A 15,645-nucleotide genomic window follows, 5' to 3' on the forward strand; every position below is an offset into this window, starting at 1 on the left:
ATCTTCTGTTGGGGCGACCATGGATCCACGCTGCCAAAGCGGTGCCTTCTACACTACATCAGATGGTCAAATTCGAGTGGGATAGACAAGAGATCGTAGTACATGGGGAAGACAACATGAGCATTGTAAGTGATGCCATCGTACCCTTCATAGAGACTGATGATGATAAGGGGCCGTGGGTTTACTAGGTTTTCGATACAGTCTCGGTAGAAAAGGTTCCTGAAGGGAAAAGCATCTCGGTCTCCAGAATAATAGTTGCAACTGTCATGGTAGCCTCTGAAATGTTGAAAAATGGGTTTGTACCAGGCAAACGGTTGGGTGCTGATTTGCAAGGTATTGTTCATCCAGTTTATTTGCCCAAGAATCTGGATGCCTTTGGGCTGGGGTTCAAGCCTACGGCGGCGGATGTGAGACGAGCCCGCAAGATGAAAAAAAGAGTCTGGGTTCTTCCCAAGCCAATTCCACGTCTGTCCAGGTCCTTCGTCAGGCCAAGTATCGGGAAGCAATTATTGGCAAAGGTGTCTGGTCCACTGATTGGTGCGGATGGGGACTTGGAGAAAGGGCTTTAGAGGGTATTTGCTGGGGTGAACATGGTTGAGGCCGGGGAAGGGTCGAGCAAAGCAGATATACAGTACATCGGGCCACGTGCTAATGTCAACAACTGGGAAGCCACTCCTTTTCCATCTCGGAGGGAGTCGCGGTAGTGTGTTTTGTTTTCCTTTTGTTCACCCGGATTATTCCAGGGTTTATAATTCAGTTACTATGTTCCGTCCGCTTGGATGAGTTAAAACCCTGTTATCTTTACATTCAATAAAATGCAATTCCTTTTCTTTCTTAATTCCTAATTTTGTTTCCATTTTTTCTTTTCTTTTCTGTACAGTTCTTTTTATGCTGATATCAATGACATGACATGCATGAGGAATCTTCGGCCCAGTTTTAAAAGCCAATCTAACTTAGAAATAATAGTACAAGAAATCGAGTGTGATGATGAGGTGGAATATGATGATGACGAGGCCTATGAGGAAGTTAGTAAAGAATTAAGTCACTTTGAAGAAAAACCCAAACCTAACCTAAATGACACAGAAGCAGTTAATCTAGGGGACCAAGACAATGTTCGTGAAACTAAAATAAGTGTTCATCTGGAGCCACAGCTCAAGGAGGGGATAGTCAAAGCATTGTTTGAGTACAAGGATATTTTTGCATGGTTGTATGATGATATGCCGGAGCTAAGTACTGATTTAGTGGTTCACAAATTGCCCACTGACCCAGCATTCCCTCCTGTCAAGCAGAAGCTGAGAAAGTTCAAAACGGACATAAGCGTAAAGATCAAAGAAGAGATCACCAAGCAGTTCGATGCGAAGGTCATTCGGGTTACACGGTATCCCACCTGGTTAGCTAATGTTGTGCCTGTGCCGAAGAAAGATGGCAAGACCAGGGTGTGTGTCGATTATCAGGATCTTAACAAGGCAAGTCCAAAAGATAATTTTCCGCTACCGAACATCCACATATTGATTGATAATTGTGCCAAACATGAAATTGGTTCTTTTGTGGATTGTTACGGGGGTTATCATCAGATTTTAATGGATGGGGAAGATGCAGAAAAGACGACATTCATCACGCCATGGGGAATATACTGTTATCGGGTCATGCCGTTTGGTTTGAAAAATGTTGGGGCAACTTATATGAGGGAAATGACAACAATATTCCATGATATAATACACAAGGAAATCGAGGTGTATGTGGACGATGTGATTGTAAAGTCCAAACAGCAATCTGACCATGTCAGGGATCTGAGAAAGTTCTTCCAAAGGCTTTGCAGGTACAATCTCAAGCTTAATCCTGCAAAATGCGCGTTCGGGGTGCCATCTGGAAAGTTGTTGGGGTTCGTAGTCAGCCGCCGGGGTATTGAACTGGATCCATCAAAAGTTAAAGTCATCCATGAATTGCTACCTCCGAGGAACAAAACCGAGGTGATGAGTTTACTGGGAAGATTGAATTATATCAGCAGGTTCATCGCCCAGCTCACGACAACTTGTGAGCCTATCTTTAAGTTGTTAAAGAAAGACGCTACGGTCAAGTGGACAAATGAATGTTAGGAGGCATTTGATAAGATAAAGGGGTATTTGTCAAATCCACCCGTGTTGGTTCCGCCAGAACCAGGGCGACCTTTGATTCTATATTTAACGGTATTGGACAATTCGTTCGGCTGTGTATTGGGTCAACATGATATCACTGGAAGGAAGGAGCAGGTCGTCTATTACCTCAGCAAGAAGTTCACACCCTATGAGGTTAAGTATACTCATCTTGAAAGGACATGTTGCGCCCTAACTTGGGTGGCACAGAAGCTGAAACACTATTTGTCATCTTATACTACTTACCTCATATCTCGTTTGGATCCGTTAAAGTATATCTTTCAGAAGCCTATGCCCACAGGGAGGCTTACAAAGTGGCATATCCTGCTTACAGAGTTTGACATTGTCTACGTGACTCGGACTGCGATGAAAGCACAGGCCTTGGCAGACCATTTGGCTGAGAATCCAGTTGATGAAGATTATGAACCTTTGAAGACTTATTTCCCTGATGAAGAGGTGATTCATGTTGAAGAGTTGGAACAAGTTGAGAAGCCAGGATGGAAACTTTTCTTTGATGGGGCTGCAAACATGAAAGGCGTGGGAATAGGAGCGGTGCTTATTTCTGAAACAGGGCAACATTACCCTGTTACAGCTCAGCTTCGTTTTTATTATACGAACAACATGGCAGAATATGAGGCATGTATCTTGGGGTTGAGATTAGCTGTAGATATGGGTGTCTAGGAAGTCTTGGTCATGGGTGACTCGGACCTACTGGTACACCAAATTCAAGGAAAATGGGAAACACAAGACTTAAAGCTTATACTGTACCGACAATGTTTGCACGAGCTTTGTCAACGGTTTCAGTCAATAGAGTTCAAGTACATTCCAAGGATTAATAATGAAGTGGCCGATGTGTTGGCTACTCTGGCATCGATGTTACACCATCCGGATAAGGCTTACGTGGACCCTTTGCAGATTCAGGTCCGCGATCAGCATGCTTATTGTAATGTGGTGGAAGAGGAACTTGATGGTGAGCCGTGGTTTCATGACATCAAGGAATATATCAGGATGGGTGTGTATCCGGTACAGGCCACAGGTGATCAGAAACGAACAATTCGACGGCTGGCAAGCGGGTTTTTCCTTAGTGGAGGAGTGTTGTACAAAAGAACTCCAGACCTCGGGTTGTTGAGATGCATTGATGCGAGACAGGACACATCTATCATGACTGAGGTACATGCCGGAGTTTGTAGACCGCATATGAGTGGGTACGTTCTAGCAAAGAAGATTCTCAGAGCAGGTTGTTACTGGCTCACTATGGAGCGGGATTGCATCAGTTTTGTGCGTAAATGTCATCAGTGCCAAGTGCATGGAGATTTGATTCATTCTCAGAGCCTTTTGTTTCTTGGGGCATGGATGTCATTGGGCCAATTGAGCCAGCAACATCAAACGGACACAGGTTTATTCTGGTGGCCATTGATTATTTCACCAAGTGGGTTGAAGCGAAAACTTTCAAATACGTGACCAAGAAAGCAGTGGTTGATTTTGTTCACTCAAATATCATCTGTCGGTTTGGGATTCCGAAGGTAGTCATCACGGATAATGGCGCTAATCTCAATAGTCATCTGATGAAGGAGACATGTGAGCAGTTCAAGATTACTCATCGTCATTCTACACCATACCGCCCTAAGGTAAATGGTGCGGTTGAGGCAGCCAATAAGAATATAAAGAAAATACTTCGGAAAATGGTGGAAGGGTCTAGACAGTGGCATGAAAAGTTGCCTTTTGCATTGTTAGGGTACCGCACCACCGTTCGTACCTCGGTGGGGACGACTCCTTATTCATTGGTGTATGGCACCGAGGCAGTAATACCTGCAGAGGTGGAAATCTCGTCTCTGCGAATCATCGCGGAGGCTGAGATCGATAATGATGAATGGGTGAAAAGCCGCCTTGAGTAGTTGAGTTTGATTGACGAGAAGAGATTGGCATCAATGTGTCATGGTCAATTGTACCAGCAAAGAATGGCAAGAGCGTACAAAAGAAAGCGTGTCCGAGGAAGTTTGAAGTCGGACAGTTAGTGCTGAGATGTATTTTGCCTCATTGGGCTGAAGCAAAAGGAAAGTTCGCCCCAAACTGGCCGGGGCCATTTGTTGTAACCAGAGTGTTATCTAATGGTGCACTATATTTGACAGACATAGAAGGAAAATGTGTAGAAATGACCATCAATTCCGATGCGGTCAAGAGATACTATGTATGATTCTTTATTCTGAATGTACTTGTTTGTATTTGGAACCTTTTAAAGATTGAAATGACGAAGGCGTTTTGTTCTGCTATCCAAACAATTTATCCCTTGTTATCCCCTTTGAGCCTTAATTATTTTCGTTCATACCCCTCTTTCAGAATCAACGGCACAATCAAGAAATGCAGGTGCCGGACATAAAAAAAAAGGAAAAAGAAAAGAAAAGAAAAGAAAAAGAAGAAAAGAAAAGAAAAGAAAAGAAGGAAAGAAAAGAAAAGAAAAGAAAGCAAAAGAAAAGAAAAAAGAATCACGACGAAAGTAATCACGATAACGTGAACTACGTTTGACTTGATCCCGAAAGGGTACGTAGGCAACCTTACTCCGAGGTTCAGTCATACCAAAATAAAAGTCCAAAAATCCCCAAGCAAGAAACTGGGGCAGAGGTTGTGATTATTGTGAGAAATTGGATTCCGAAAGTTGTAGTTTTAACCCATTTTGAAATTGTTTTGAGCCTTTTATACCTTTCTTTCTAACCCATCCAAAAGCCTACATTACGGTCCAAAGGAAGACCTTCTGATCAGTCTTCGAGAAATGTCAAGTCAAGCAGGTAGAGTTAATTCGTGACAGAGCAGCACTCTGGTTCAAGCAAGAAAAACAAAATAAAATGAGAGAGTCTTATTGGTGAAAACCCTCACGGGCACCGTAAGGCGACGGGAGTTGAGAGAAAAATAAAATGAGAGAGTCTTATTGGTGAAAACCCTCGGGGGCACCTTGAGGTGAAAGTGAGTTGAGAAATGGCTAATTGAGAAAGGTTTGTTGGTGAAAACTGTTTCGTGGCACCGCAAGATAAACAAGGTTAAGGTTTGGGCAAAGTAATCGAGTAATGGAAATTCTGGGGAAACAAAGTATGACAACTGAAAGCTGGTTAGTTGGACCGATTGGGCCGGTTAGTCCGAAATGCATGTCATGATCATTGGTGCCAGCTGTTCCGGTCAGATAAGTTTCTCTTCTTTTTCCTTTTAACAGTCATCTGATTTTGGATTCTTCTTATCCTTAATTCATAAAATCATTGCGTTTCATTTTCTTTTGGGGGTTTCGTCTATCTAAAATGTTCCAATGTCAGTTTTTGTTCAAAACAAGAGGGAAAGGATTTCAAAGCTCACTACCAGCTTCCGAAAATGGTAAAGCATAATGTGGTCAGAGCATGTCAACAACAACATGATGTAAAGTGGAATAGAGGAGGTCGCCGGGAGTTTTATCGGTGGAATAATTGGAAAATGTTGTGGGAAATGTAAAGATTCAGATAAAAGGGTCAGAGGTATGAAACAACAACACAGATACACGACAGTCGGGTTGTCAGAGGTTCGGGAATTTGAAAGTCAGTCAGAAAGTCAAGCGGTTCAGGGTCAGTTCGAGGAATTCAGTCAACACAAAGCAAGGCAGTGGAAGGATTTTTCAGCAAGAATGCCATCAACTAACCACCATTTTAAACTAACGAAATTTGCTTTGATTGAAACAGGGGCGGAAAAGTTATTTGTTCAAGAGGAATTCTCCATGAGGGAAAAACAAGAAATAATCAGGTTTGACTGCAAGTGAGTCAGGAGCCCGCCTGGATAACAGAGGAATACATTTCAAGTTTGAAGTCAGGAGCCCGCCTGGAGAATAGAGGAATACATTCAAGTTTTGAAGTCAGGAGCCCGCCTGTAGAACAGAGGTATTACAATTCAAGTTTTAGTTTTAACTCTTATTAACATCCGATAACATGTACCCAGTTTTCCAAACTGGGTCAGAAAGTTTTCTTTGTTTGGTTTATTTTGTGAAGTCAGGAGCCCGCCCGGATAACAGAGGAATACATTTCAAGTTTGAAGTCAGGAGCCCGCCTGGAGAATAGAGGTATCACAATTCAAGTTTTAGTTTTTAAATTCTCATCCAGTAACAGGTACCCAGTTTTCAAACTGGGGCAGAAAGTTTTCTTTGTTGTGTCTGTTTTGTGAAGTCAGGAGCCCGCCTGGATAACAGAGGAATACATTCAATTTCAAGATTCAGAAGTCAGGAGTCCGCCTGGAGAACAGAGACATACAGTTCAAGTTTCAGTAATTGGGAGTCCGCCCAGATAACAGAGGAATACATTCAAGTTCAAGATTATTCAAGTTCAGCAATTTAGAGAGAAGAAATAACATCTCAGTTCACGATTTGAAGTAACAACAATGAGTTTCACTAAGGGAACACAAGACAACAAGGAAGTACACGATGTAGTTGGAAGATTTCAGATAGGATTTTGTAATTCATAGTCCATAGATTAGGCTAGCTTCTTTTATTTTGACATGGTGTAATAAGGAAGGTCAGTGAGCAGCAGCAGCAGCAATCGCAGTGAAATCACAGCTCCTGGTAGTCCCAGCTACCAGACACTCCCAAACTACACTGACCTGATTCCTGTTTAGCCCAGGATATGTAGGCAACCTCTGAAGCAGGGTGCGGTCAGCTCTTTCAAAAATGCTTCACGCGGAATATTCAAACGGGCAAAAATCGCTCGTATTTGCTCACTTATCTTTGCACGAAAACTCTTCATGTTTCCGAGCAAAGAGGGGCAGCTGTGAGCACGTGATTTTTGCCCTATATATGAATTATTCCCAGAAATTCAAACAAAACAATTTCTTTATTATTTTACAATTTTTGTGAATTTTGTGTTATTTTCTTGTAATTGTTTGCATTTTATTTGTGCATTTTAATTCATATAAAAAATACAAAAATACATTTTCATTTAGGATCTAATTTCATATTTATGGATTAATTAGGGGTTAATTTGCTTTAGAACAAAATATGAAGAAAATAACAAAAATAGTTCACTTTTGCATTTTTAATTGTTTAATTGTGAATTCGTCACGAAATAGATTTTAAACAATTGTAGGAGTTAATTAGTTTAACTTTGAAATATATTAGGACTTTATCTTTATTCTTGCATTTTTATAAAATCAGAAAAAATAAAAATACAAAAATACAAAATGAAAACAAAAATAAGTAAAAGGAATAAAAGGAAAAACAATTAAAAAAGGGTGGTCTTAATAAGAGACCAAAATTGGGCTCATTTTAATTTGACCAAACCTTAGCCCAAATAAAAATTCCCACCAGAACCCATTTCCGACCCAAGCCCAAAAACCATTCCCCACCGGTCCAGCTCTTTATCGCCCAAAACGACGTCGTCCCCTCACCATCTAATCTTGGCCGTCAATTCTCCTTGATCTAACGGCCACAATTGGCTCTTGGGTTTATAATAAAACTGTCCTAATATACGTATAGCCCTAAACGACCGTATTCATCTTCCTCGTATCTCTCTGTAGCACCACCGGCGGAGCCGCCGCCGGTGAACGTCGCCGTCACCATTCACGCCCAAATTAACACCCCGTGATCCTCTCTTCTCCCTCATCTCAAATCTACAAATAGCTCCCTTCAAAACCCAGCCCAGCTCTTCGAATATTCGTCCAAAGTTTTCCGGCCACCACGCCGGTTACCCCAAATGACCCCAAAATAGAACCGCCTAATCTTCCTCTATCCAACCCCCATAACTGTGTCCCTCAAATATTGCCCGATTTGCTCGAATTTGAACTCGAAGACTTTCCGGCCAAACCCTAAAATGCCCAAACGCATGCAAGTGACGCCATAGAGTCTCTGGGCCTTCCTCATAATGCATTTTCTTATTTTTGATTTTCCTCTGTTGATATTCACTGATTTCCTAGGATTATATAGCTTCTTAATTTGTTTGGTAACAATGTTTAGTCCGGGATTAATAACTTTTCTTTTTCATCTTTCTTGTTGATCCCTATCTGCTTGATTCATACTAGTTTTAGGTGATTAATTAGTTATTCGTTAGGTTTGTTTCAGTTTGGCCGTTTGAATAATGATTCTTAATTTTAGTTGTAATTCTGTTTAATTACATATTTGTTTGAATGTTATTTGGTTAAGTCTGATTTAATGACAGTTTGTATTTAGTTGATGATTGTTGCTGTTAATTCGTCCCAGTAGATAGGATTACATTTTTTTAGTTGAAAGTTCAGACCCTAGGACTCTTTTGGATATAGCTGTTCTGTTTAGTAATTTTGGGTTAAATTAAGGGCAATTGGGGTAATTTGGGGTAGGAAATTTAGCTAGAATTTCCTAGAAGCTTCTAGGTGTAAGTGTTAAGGCATATTTCAGTTAACATAGAGGGTTGACTTGAGTCACAAGGCAAGAAGTAGGGGATTGAAGTTGAAATTAAATAGAGACTTGAAATAAAAGCAAAAATCTGACCATTCACCTGGGTTGTCTATAAAAGTGATCACAATTGTTTTGTTAGGGGTTCTTCTTTTGATTTCCAGTCATCTTTGAATTGAAAAAACAAGTCCCTCTCATTAGTTTTTTTGTTCCAGATCTTAAATAGGAATTCAAATTTCAAAAAAAATCAAAAAAAAAAAAATTTGAACAAAACTCAAAAATCCAAAAAAAAAAGTGTTACTGTCCCATTGATCACTTTGATTCAATCTCAAGTTGGTCTGATTAATGTCGATATTCTGATTCCACAATTGATAGCTGATAGATAGAAGCTGAGTGCATTTTGAATTTGAGTTCGTCTCTGTTGCTGTTTGGTTGAAAGGGTCTCAAAAGTACCTTGTGTGGTTTGTTTACGAGTGATTGTGGGTTGTTCAAGTTGCTGTTGGGTTCGTGTTGTTATTCTTGCTTGGATTTTTGAAATTTCTGGATTTCTAGGTTTATTGTTTGGACTGGATCGTCGTTCTACTACTGGAAATCGAATATTGTTGCTGCTGCTTGACTGTTGCTGTAACTGACCATTTCTACTCTCATTTCTGTCCAATATTCAGGTACACACATGAACTCACTGATGATGTAACTCCGAGATTAAGCATGAAATAAAATATTTGGGCAGTTGCTCGCTGGATGAGGCGTCTGTTGTTATTCCATTATAAATGATAGTTGAAATATGTTTTGAGCTGATTAACACTCGATGAAATTTGAAGCTGTGGAATGTGTACTTAACGAGGACTATATGGGATCAGTAATCTCACCTTATTTGATTATAGATTTGGTAGTTAAACACTGAATTCAGTAGCATAGACTTTCAGGTTAACTGTACACTCTAAATAGTCTAGTATGCTGTAATGTGGTAGTGAATAATGTTAGTTTCCAATCGTTAATTGTTAGTGTTAGTTTAAATGAGTGTTGTTAAACATGAATTTGTTTCCAGTGATCGTAAAAAAAAAGGACAAGTTTAAAAGAGGTCTGTGTCTCGTTTGATTCAATTCCGTAGTCCAGCTGGTTTGAAGTATTAATGTGTTTGAGTGTTAATCTAGTAGTAGTGATTTGAATAATACATTATTTTGAATTGGGCCTTTAGCTGGCTTGTATGAATTGGTTATTCTGTTGTGAACTATTTAGGCACATGTGAAGTAATTTGAAATAAGTGTAGCAGATCTGGGCCTGCTGTTGGGCCTTACATGACTGGGTTGCCGATGGCCCAGTTTCCAGAGATGTTTGGTTATAGTTTAGGAAAAACACGGGTTGCCCAGCTCAGGGAATCGATCTCCCGATCTGTCCTCCAAAGCCTGATCAGTTGAGGCGTCTTGGGTCACACAGCTTGGGCCATTTGGGCCTGAGATTAAATGGAAGATGGACTGATAATACCCAAGGGATATGTGGTGGATCTCATTATCTAACAATAATTAATTAGAATTTCATTTTATTTTAGAGACAAATAGAAAATCGTAGTCAATTTTAGGTTGGCCTTTTAATAAAATAAAATGAGATGAGCCTCGCTGAACACAGATACAAATGCGGGGCCCTCAATAATGTTATATGAAAGTTAATTAGAATTCGGGATGGCCGTTTAGCGAATTTCACGGTTTTCCCCAAATAATAATACGCTAGACTCTTTAAGCACGACTTTAATAAAATTACATTCTTAAATACGGGTGCACATTTATGTGACTCAAATCCAAATCTCAACGGAGTCGAAATGTGTTGACAACCACGGGTGCATTGATGTGACGTGGTTCAAGACGTATTTTCACGACGTTGCAATTCTCGTTAAAAGAATAATAATAAAAACGGTTTAAAATTTAAAAGCCCATAAGCAAGAACATGTTTTGAATCAGATAAAATCAAATACAATAGTTGAGCGACCGTGCTAGAACCACGGAACCCGGGAATGCCTAATACCTTCTCCTAGGTTAACAGAATTCCTTACTCGGATTTCTGGTTCGCGGACTGTTAACAGAGTCATATTTTTCCTCGGTTCGGGATTCAACCGGTGACTTGGGACACCATTAATCTCCCAAGTGGCGACTCTGAATAATTAATAATTAAATCCCGTTCCGATTGTCCTTTAATTGGAAAAACTCATTTATACCCTTGCGGGCGTAGGTGAAAAAGGAGGTGTGACACTAGTATTCATATAAAATTATAAACGATACCAATTGATTGAGGTTAATCGAATTAGCCAAAAAAAAAATAGTGTGGTTTCAAATATTGTCGCTAAATTGATATCAGACGACAATGTTCAAAAGATATATTTTTAGATTCAAACTTGTACTAAGGACCGTGACACCTAAAAAAAAAATACTCGACACTAATATTCTGAAGAGTTAATAGTTTAACATCTCCAAAACTATTATTTTGCGAATTTTATACCTAAATAATTGAGTGTTTGTAAAACTCCTACGAACTCATATTAAAATACTCCCTTGAGAAATATGACCTGCTATGTGAACATCACATTACAAAAAAATCCTCAAAGAGTTTCAAGTGGCAGTGCACGTGGAATTTTCTTTTCGAGTAATCGGTAAAACTCCTAAATAGCATTGTTTTGCTATTTTTATGTCTAAACTATTAGGTGTTCATAGAATTCCCGGTAAGATACGGCTAGGTGGACTTATTTTTAAGATTTTTCATATTACACGTGCCTCTCAACAAGTTATTGTACATATTTATAGTCCATATGAATTAAGATGAACGCATAAAACAACTATTCCACGTATGCGCCAGAGCGACTAAAACTAAAGCATCTCATCTCCAAAACTATTATTTTGCGAATTTTATACCTAAATAATTGAGTGTTTGTAAAACTCCTACGAACTCATATTAAAATACTCCCTTGAGAAATATGACCTGCTATGTGAACATCACATTACAAAAAAATCCTCAAAGAGTTTCAAGTGGCAGTGCACGTGGAATTTTCTTTTCGAGTAATCGGTAAAACTCCTAAATAGCATTGTTTTGCGAGTTTTATGTCTAAACTATTAGGTGTTCATAGAATTCCCGGTAAGATACGGCTAGGTGGACTTATTTTTAAGATTTTTCATATTACACGTGCCTCTCAACAAGTTATTGTACATATTTATAGTCCATATGAATTAAGATGAACGCATAAAACAACTATTCCACGTATGCGCCAGAGCGGCTAAAACTAAAGCATCCCTTTCACCGAAACAAACAACCTAATGTCTAATTTAGGTATGAAGCTTGCAAAATGAGTATTATTAACACATTCACTCTACATCTTGTTGCATTAAACAATATGTCCCGATCATTTTCCCCTTTGCATATATACTCCTTTTTCCCTCTTTTAGTTTCGAAACAAAAACCATCATAACCAAAAGGTGAAATTGATACTACTATTTGAAGTAGTGGAATAATCAACTCATTTATTAAATCCAACTCGGATTACATTACATTATGTTCGAAATTGCAGACAGAGTTACCTAGAAAAACCCTTTCATTTTCCCTTTTCCTCCTGCGCAGTTCTTCTTGATTTCATCATTCAGAGAGAGAGGATAAAGGGGGGCAAACAAACATGTCAGGCGGAATCGCGCGTGGTCGTCTTGCTGAGGAACGCAAAGCATGGCGTAAGAATCACCCACATGTACGTCCTTTTCTACTCTTTATTTATACCCTCTTCCTTTCAATTACTATGTCTATTGATACACAGTAATGGGTTTTCATTTGATGAGTATGTTAACTTTATGGGTCTCTTCTTTTCTTTTTTAGGGTTTTGTGGCTAAGCCGGAAACAGGTCCAGATGGGTCTGTTAATTTGATGGTGTGGCATTGTTCTATCCCTGGCAAAACTGGGGTATGTGAAGTTTCTTCCTTTCTTCACGAATTTCTCCGTTTTTTTTTTTGTAATTTTTCTGGAGATGTTTTAGTAGTATTAAAAATGGAAAGCTAGAGTATTCTGATGATTTTTTTTTGAAATTTGTTTCTTGGAAAATCCCCATTCCTTGTCCATAAAAATCTCGGTGTTTGCATGAAACCACATTAATTTATCACGGTTAAGTGATACACATTGGCGGAGCCACATACACACTTTTTAGATAGATAAAAACTACTGATTTGTTATGTATATATTGAATCCCTTGGCTTCTTCGTGTATTTATTTTTTTAAATTTTGACTCCCTTTAGTGATAATTTTGGCTAGGTTACTCGTGATGCATTGAGAATTGAGATGTGGAATACATATTAGTTAATCGTGATAGGTTTGGTCCAACACTGGGTGGTGGATAAGTTTTCTTCGGGTGGAAATGGAGTGTTTGTTGTGCCTAGCCTTTCTCTTGCATTTAAGAAATAGGTTTCCACACCTTGCATCAAAAATGTGATCTACAGGTCATCAACAGCACTACCATTGTGCCAAAGATCATCCTCTCCTCGTCCATGATTGGGATTTTGTAGACTGGAGTCTGTCTAGTTTCTACAGACGCCTTTTTTTCGTTGCTTGCTTGCCTTGGTATCTAAAAATTAGTGGTTTTGCACTATAATTAATCCTTTTTTTGTACGTTGATGAGGATGTTAATTGATTCCACATTAATATGAAGAAAATATTGCGGAGTTTAATCAGTACCTAAACAAATCAATTTGGATATATTTCACAGCCGTTATGGGAAGTGTTCAATTATATTGGTTGTGACTCACTTAGTTTTCTTTTGATTTACTTCACTGTATAGACCATTAAAGCAAGGAATTAAATAGAAGTGAAGAGAATTTGGTAATGGGGGTGGGAGCTGGGAACTGGGAACTAGGAAGTAGATTTGAGAGATCTACGTTACGTTTAGTTGGATGAAAATAGTTGTCGCATACACTTTCTTTAATTGATTATGGATTAAGCTTAATTTCATCCACAAATGGAAAGTATTCTCTCTGGAAAGAAAAAATCAAACTCCAATCAATTGATGATCAATAAAATTACAGTTCCTGTTATAAGATTTAAAAAATATAAGGTTTCAGCTTGATCATAACAACTACTTGGAGCAACTTGCATATGCCTTTTATGTATCCTAATCCATAATCCAGGAAAATATTTTTTTTCTGTGGTTGAAGATGTTAGATTCTCCATAGGAAAAAAAGGGAACAAATATTGCATTGGAAAAGAAATAATCTTGGGAGAGGGGGTTGAATTATAAAGTGCCATGCATTAAAAAATAACAATATCAACCTGAACGGACTCTTCAGGAATCTATGAATGAGTGAGAAATTAGACTTCATGATGTTTGAAATGAAGAAAATATTGATCCCTTAGGTGAAATTTTTTGTAGTCTAGTAGTGCATTTAGAAATCAGGCAACAAACAGGTCTCTCTTGGATTATCTAAAATCTATAAGAAAGACCCTTTGATGGTGTTCGCAAAATTCATCTTACTGAACTATTCATAAAGGTTGTAGTTGGTGATTTTATGAATGGCATTGCCAGCTGTAGACCTGAAATCAATTTACAGTTACTTTATGGGAGTCACTTAAATCCTTGGAATAGCATTTGCATTTTGGTATTGAGAGGGCAGCGAAGAGGTTCTTACGTTGTGCTAAACAAAGTGAGAAAGTTACTCGTACAGCCTGGTAAGGTAAGTCTGTGCATTTTTCCTGGATTATAGTATAAAACGTAAGAAGAACATGAACTTTGCAAGAATGCAGAAGACCATTTTCCCGAATACCAATAAGGTTTAAACTTTAATAGCTTTAATATAAATTAATTGCATAAGAGTGAGAGCATGTTGTGTTGAAATGCTTGCTTTTAGTTAGCGCCGCCATTTGTATTTTCTTTCCTTGACCACAAAGAGAAAATGCTTGGTCTTAGTTCTGTTAGTGACTTGCAGTTAACAATCATGCGACAATCTTTTGTGCATGGCATATGCGACTCTCTCTCTCTCTTGAGTTTCAGGAAGATGCTAGTCCTAGAAGCTTTTGGGAAGTTTATCTTATTAAAAAAATTGGGAAGTTTATGGTTTTAGTCATAGTTGGGTCATTTAGGTTTTACCACCGAACACAATTTACAAGCCTGAGCAATAATGACATGCAATGTTGTAACTGGCACAGACTGACTGGGAGGGCGGCTTCTATCCAATAACAATGCACTTCAGTGAAGACTACCCTAGCAAACCACCCAAGTGCAAGTTCCCTCAAGGTTTCTTTCATCCTAATATCTATCCATCAGGAACAGTATGCCTGTCTATCCTCAATGAGGACAGTGTAAGTTCTTGTCATTGCTGTTGTGTTACTTTGTCAGTCTTGTTTGGTATAACAGCTTCCATTTGATTTTTGTGTTGGCTATAACCTTCTTTAGGGGTGGAGGCCTGCCATTACAGTTAAACAAATTTTGGTGGGTATCCAAGATTTGCTTGACCAGCCAAATCCTAATGATCCAGCGCAAACTGATGGTTATCAGCTATACATGCAGGTAGTCTACTCAAGCTTGACATGTATTTCATTGACCTTTTTTGAAGAAAAAAATTAAATTAAGTTGACATTTTGATTATCGAAACCTTTTACCATGATAGCTTTCAATTCTGAATTAGTGAATTATGTACATAGATGCCTTGATAACAATTAATTTTTACAGTGTTTGAAATCCATAAAAAAATGTTTGAGATACTGTTGGATTGTAGAAGGGATTCCAAATGATAATTAATTGCTTCCAAATTATATTGAAATTATTAAGAAGAAAATTAACTGTCGGTTTCCATTCAGAGAATGTGGTGCATTTGAAATGCGATATTGGAGTGAACCATATAAATCCCTGTTTAGCTTGCCATTACGATATGTGACATTGCTTTTGCAGGATACTGCTGAGTACAAGAGACGAGTGAGGCATCAAGCCAAGCAGTATCCAGCTCTTATCTGACATTAGTTGTTTTGAACTATATAATTATGTGACATTGGTAGTCTTATGGACATAGTGGTTTTGTGGCTAAAATGGTGCTTTTCTTCTTTATGATTCAACAATGAATATAGACAGTATGCAACACGCATGCTATCTGTTATTTTGACAGCATGATTGGTGTATTATTTCTGGTTTTACTTGCAATT

The 15,645-nt window shown here is 38.6% G+C and overlaps 1 protein-coding gene across 1 annotated transcript; it reads left to right on the forward strand.

Moving 5' to 3' along the window:
- Window positions 1-11,870: 11,870 nt before the first annotated feature.
- On the forward strand, window positions 11,871-15,610 carry LOC104239979 (SUMO-conjugating enzyme SCE1-like). The gene is made up of 5 exons (XM_009794750.2): window positions 11,871-12,217; window positions 12,343-12,426; window positions 14,656-14,808; window positions 14,903-15,016; window positions 15,398-15,610. Exons 1-5 carry the CDS (start codon window positions 12,149-12,151, stop codon window positions 15,458-15,460), a joined length of 483 nt encoding a protein of 160 aa, XP_009793052.1. The 5' UTR covers window positions 11,871-12,148; the 3' UTR covers window positions 15,461-15,610.
- Window positions 15,611-15,645: the final 35 nt, after the last annotated feature.

Source organism: Nicotiana sylvestris, chromosome 10 (assembly GCF_000393655.2).
Source record: "Nicotiana sylvestris chromosome 10, ASM39365v2, whole genome shotgun sequence".
NCBI classification, from domain to species: Eukaryota; Viridiplantae; Streptophyta; class Magnoliopsida; order Solanales; family Solanaceae; genus Nicotiana; species Nicotiana sylvestris.